Source organism: Emiliania huxleyi (genome assembly GCF_000372725.1).
Source record: "Emiliania huxleyi CCMP1516 chromosome Unknown EMIHUscaffold_165, whole genome shotgun sequence".
In the NCBI taxonomy this organism is placed as follows: domain Eukaryota; phylum Haptophyta; order Isochrysidales; family Noelaerhabdaceae; genus Emiliania; species Emiliania huxleyi.
Genome location: NW_005200931.1, coordinates 198171 through 203328, shown reverse-complemented (window position 1 = coordinate 203328; position 5158 = coordinate 198171). Strand labels below are relative to the sequence as shown.

General features: G+C 69.3%; 2 protein-coding genes across 2 annotated transcripts; one reads left to right on the top strand and one right to left on the bottom strand.

The window, feature by feature from the left end:
* Positions 1-1159: 1159 nt before the first annotated feature.
* On the bottom strand, positions 1160-3445 carry EMIHUDRAFT_467956 (putative dual specificity phosphatase). Its single transcript, XM_005785013.1, has 6 exons — positions 2828-3445; positions 2352-2717; positions 2165-2291; positions 2054-2120; positions 1863-1974; positions 1160-1820 (listed from the first exon to the last, which is right to left on the bottom strand). Exons 1-6 carry the CDS (start codon positions 3437-3439, stop codon positions 1350-1352), a joined length of 1755 nt encoding a protein of 584 aa, XP_005785070.1. The 5' UTR covers positions 3440-3445; the 3' UTR covers positions 1160-1349.
* Positions 3446-4335: 890 nt separating this feature from the next.
* Positions 4336-4734, top strand: EMIHUDRAFT_230626 (hypothetical protein; the record flags this gene model as incomplete). The annotated part of the gene is made up of 1 exon (XM_005785012.1): positions 4336-4734. One exon carries the CDS (start codon positions 4336-4338, stop codon positions 4732-4734), a length of 399 nt encoding a protein of 132 aa, XP_005785069.1.
* Positions 4735-5158: the final 424 nt, after the last annotated feature.

Here is a 5158-nt window from a genome sequence, read left to right as displayed (position 1 = left end):
CACCGCCTCTGTACGCACCAGCGCGCGGGCGGCTCGGACTCACCCTTCCCCCGCCCTCGCCATTGTTGGCTGGGCGGTGGGCCCCATCCGCCTTGCGGCGGCGGCGACACTTGCAGCACGAGCACGCCTCGTTTCGGCGTGCTCGACTCTCCATCAAGGGCCGCCCGCGAGGACACGCGTGCGGCCCGCTCCACTCGACCTGTGCCACGGCACGGCCGCGCGATCGCTTTCAGAAAAACTGGCTGCACGGCTGCGCGCCGCTGTCGTCCCGAGCGCCCGCCGCCGCGTCGGTCCATCGTGAGTGACAAGTAGAGGAGAAGACGATACACAGACAAGAGTGAAGAGAGCGAGAGCTTGGCACGTCGCACGGCGAATCGCGCGCTTCGTTCTCTCGAATCTAGGGCGGGCGTCAGAGACCGCGGCGTCGATTTTTTCTTTTGGAAACATCCAGAGGGGGAAAGCAAGCCAAGCCATCACTGACCGCCAAGGTCTGACCGCCCGCCTCTCTCCTCCCACCCACGCGCGGGCGCGGGGCGGGCGGGCAGAGCGCGCGGCTGCGCGCCTGGGCGGGCGTCCGCGCCACCCGCCCCCGGCCGGTCGATCTCCCCTCGAACCTCGCCTTAGCCTCCTCTACCAGCCTCCCGCACGAACCACTGTCAGCAGTGTCACCTGCGGCCGCCGGGTAACTTAATATTGCCTACGTCTTCTTCTCGCGCGCGCCGTCGGCTGTTCGCAACAAGCTCAACCATCTCTCGTCCACCAAGGTCCAAGGGGGCCAGCGCTCAGGCGTTGACAGCACCGCTTATACGCACCTTGCTCCCGCCTCTCGTTTCACAGCAGTCAGCACGCGGAACGCATCTCCATCGATTCGGTGAATGAATGAAGGGCGTGAACCGCGCCATCCTCCTCCGTCCACCGTGCAAAGCTCATCTCTGACAATCTCTGACTGAGCTCTACGCCCCCCCCCCTCTGCCCCCTTCTTCTCCCATCCGTTTCTCCTAGCAACCAGCTTAAAAACAGTACCAAGGTCCGTGCACAAGGGAAAACACGACTGACTCGCTGCCCCTACCTACCTAGCTAGAGCCGTAGCTGCCTGCCCCTCCCCGCCTTCCAGCTTCCTTGCCGCACGCACCGCGTACTTACTACTTACTTACGTACGAAGGTGGTACATACTTTTAGCTCAGGGTCGTCCCCCTGCACCCCTCCTCACAGTAGAGAGGTCTCCGTATTTATTTATTTGTTTATGCTCCCCCCGCCCCCCGGGGGCGGCCCGCCCGGCCCCGCGGGACCCGCCTCGCCGCACGCGCCCGGCGAGCAGCGGCGCGCCGCCGGCGGCGGCGCGCCGCCCGTTAGTCGAAGCCCGGCCCGAAGCAGCCCGAGCCCGAGCCCGCCATCTGCGCGACGCGCTCGTTCTCCGACATCTTGCTCTTCTGCTTTGGCCCGTCCACCCACCGCTTCCGCTTCTTCTTCAGCTTTTTCTCGCGGTTGCGCTCGAGCTCCTCCGCCGCCTCGGCCGCCTCCCCGTCCAGCGACCGCCTCTTGCCGCCGCCGCCGGCCGGGCCTGCGATCGCCATCAGCTGCGCCACCTTCGAGTCGACGCCGGGTGGGCGGGCGGCGGCGGCGGAGCCCGACGCGGCGGCGGCGGCAGCGGCGGCGGCGGCGGCGGCGACGCCTCGCACGACGTAGCGGCGCGAGGAAGCGCCGAGGCTGATCTCGGAGCCGTCGCGCAGCGGGCCGCACCGCTCGCACGGTTTGAGCTTCGCGCCGTCGACAAACGAGCCGTGGGACGAGTTCATGTCGAGCAGGTAGAGGCCGCCGTCCTGCTCACGCGCACCAAATCGTCATCGGGGCGGTCTTCACACCGGCGGGGCTGCAAGCCCCGCCGGCGGGGCTGCAAGCCCCGCCGTCTCCTGCGCGTGGACGAGCGCGGCGTGCACGCGCGACGCCGACGCGTGCTCGAGCTGCACGTCGCACCTGCAGCGGGGCGGCGCCGCCGACCGGTCACAAGTCGCGGCGCTGCTCTCCTCGTCCCCTCTCTGCGACGGGTTCGCACGTGAGCGAGCGGCCAAACGTGTAGACAGCGTGCTCGCCGATGGGCAGGCTGTCGAGCTCCTCGCCGCCTGACTCGACAGCTGGGCGGGTGAGGCGGCGACGCCGCACACACGCAGCCCGCCGCCCGCCCCGCCGCCGCCGCCTTTGCGCACAGAGAGAGTCGCGCGTGATGCGACCGGCGGCCCGACCGCAGCCCAATCTGGAGGCAAATCCGGCGCGCCGCCGCCGCCCGCCGGCGCCTACAGGACGGCGCGCAGAGGGCTCCGAGACGGGCGCCCCTCCTCCCCCGCCGCCGCGACCCCGCCCGCCTGCTGTGGGATGTACACGCCAGAGCGCTCGCCCGTCAGCTCGCGCTCGAACTCGGCGAGGCAGCGGAGGAAGCCCTCGTTCGGGTTGACGATCGGGCGGCGACCGGTGGCGAGGGCGAGCGCCTGCGCGCGGGTCGGCGGCGCGCGTCGCGGGCGGGAGGCGAGGGCGAGCGGCGTCGAGGGCGAAGGGCGAGGGGAAGGGCGGCGGCGGCGCTGGGCGGCGGCCTCGGAGAGAGGCGTCTTGCGCTCGCGCATCAGGAAGGCGAGGACGAGCGAAGCGGAGCGGGAGACGCCGCGAGAGCAGTGGACGAAGACGGCGCCTCCGCGCGCCTCCGCGTCGGCGATGAAGTCGCGAGCCTGAGCGGGGGATGAGGCTCAAGGAGAGACGGGTGGGGGCGAGACGGAGCAGCGGCCAGAAGCGGGCAGAGGAGGGCCCGGCGAGGGCGGTGGGAGGAGGGGGCGCGCGCCTTGTCAAAGTGCTCCTTGATGTCGGCCGCGGCGACGTCGCGCACCGCGCACCAGAGGTGCCTCACTCCCGCCTCCCGCACGGCTGCCTTGAGCGACGCGGGAGGGTCTGCCAGCGCGGTGATCGCGTGGGTGACGCCGAGATGCTCCTTGAGCCGCGGGAGCGCGACGGCGTCCTCGATGTCGCCCAGGTAGAGGAGGCCGGGCAAAATGCACGACGGGTACGCGGGCGGCCGCTTGCCCGCCTTGGACGAGCTGCCCGCCGCGGTCAGGAACGGGCGAGCCGCCGCAAACGCGGCAAACGGCTCTGCGAGAAAGAGGGGCCGCTTGGCGCCGGCGCCGCGGAGGGAGGCCGCCGCGGCGGAGGCCTGCTCCGTGTCATCCGCGACCAGCACCACCGTACGCCCCGCCCACGCCGCGCGCTCGGGCGTGGTGAGCACGCCATCCTCGCCAACGACGGCGTGGTGCGAGCCGCGGATGCGGCGCTCGGAGAAGCTCTCGACGGAACGCAGATCCAGGACGAGCGGAGGGCCGCCGTGCGGCCAGTTCTTGCGGGACTGTAGCTCGTTGAACAGGTCGAGCGAGGTGAGCCCTGCGGTGAGCCCTGTCGTCATGGCTGCGAAGAATACAGAATGAAGAATTCTAACCTGATAGAGAGAGGCCCACGAGATTGCCGAATCAGCATGTCTCTCGTCGTCTCTCTGCTCCTCGCTCGGCCGGGCGGCGACTCGGGTGGTGCGGAGGCGCCGCCGCTGCGCGTGCGCGCGCACGAGGCGGCGCGGAGCACGCCTGCTGTCGCCGCCACGGCCCGACGCCCGGGGCCGGACGTCGAGCCGGACAAACTTTTGGCGAGAGCAGACCGAGCATCTTCACCGAGCATCTTCGCACCGACCCGCTCACCTGCGACGAGCCGCGGGAGGGAGGCTCGTGTGATCCGGCCGGAGCGGCGGCGCGTGGCGCACACACGCCCCGCTCGCCCGCGGCCGCTGAGGCATCCCGGCGAGAGCCAGCTTTGCCCCCTCGGCGACATTTGCGAGGCTCACCTCGCCGCCGTGCTGCGGGTGCGGCGGTTGGCTTGTGCGGTGCGCGTGGCCGCGCGTGGCGCGGCTGGCCCCTGCCCACGCTTCCATATTTTGGGCTGGCTCGTGCACGCGCCGCGGAAGTGTGGGGAGGGCGGGGCGGCAGCGGGAAGTAAGGCGGCGTCCGGAGCGTCTGCGCCCGGCGGCAGCGGGCGGTGGGCGGTGCGCCACAGAGATCCGGCGAAGCGAGGGGCCGGAGGTGCCCAGTGTGCCCCGCAGCGGCGCGCCTGCAGAGAGACCTGCTTTTGACAGCCTGCGTATAGCACAATCGCAGCAAGAACGCACGCACAAGCAAAGTGGCGCGCCCAGAAACCTTCCCGGTAGTCGATGTGTGTACTTGTTACGTGAGAACAATTACCGAACTGTGGCACAACCGCGACTGCTGCCACGCCTTGCCTGAGCCGGCCGAGCCGCCCGCAGCTGGAGCTTCGATGCAGAAGGACGCTGCGGGCGCAGAAAGAGCCTCCCTCGTCTCTGCGTCGGAGACCTCGAGCGAGCAGGCCGTCAGCAAGAGCACAAAGACGGCTCTCCTGCTCAAATGGGGCAGTCTCGCCGTGCTGATGGTGCAAAACAGCTCCGCGTTTGTGGTGACGCGGTATACGCGGCAGGGTAAGCCCAACGAGCTGTACCTGACCTCGGTGGTCGTGCTCATGGTCGAGCTGATCAAGATGGCCATCTGCCTCCTCCTGCTGCTTCGGGACGCTCGGGGCAGGCAGCCCGAGCGACGGCTTCCCTCCTTCGCTTCAGACCCCGTCAACTCTAGAGTGTCGACCACGACTCCCGACACGGGAACACTGCACCTCATTCAGCCACAGACGCCGCAGCAGTAGATACCCGCCGGGCGTGTCCTCTGTCCTGGCCTGCCCCGTCTTCGCCGTCGCGCGACGATCACGCCGGTGTCAAAGCTTCCCATTTTCTTTTTTCTTCCTTTTTTTATACCTCGTAAAAAGGCTCACCCCCCTTGGCGCCTTGTCGGCGTTTAAGAGCCGTGCGCGTGCGAGTTTGTGTCGTTGTACAAACTGTCGTGCGAGTAGTTTGTGCCGACGACAGTGTCGATCGCCTCGGGTGCGCTGCCCACGGCCGTGCCCCACCACCGCACCGCTCCACAGCGAGATGCGGGAGCAGCGGAGACGGCGTCCGCAGCGCGTGCTGCTCCCATCGCACCCGGCTCCAGCCACCCCGGCCCCCGACTCCTTCACAAACCTGCACGCCGCAGCCTGCGCCGTGTGCTGTGTGGCGGGCAAAGTTTACACC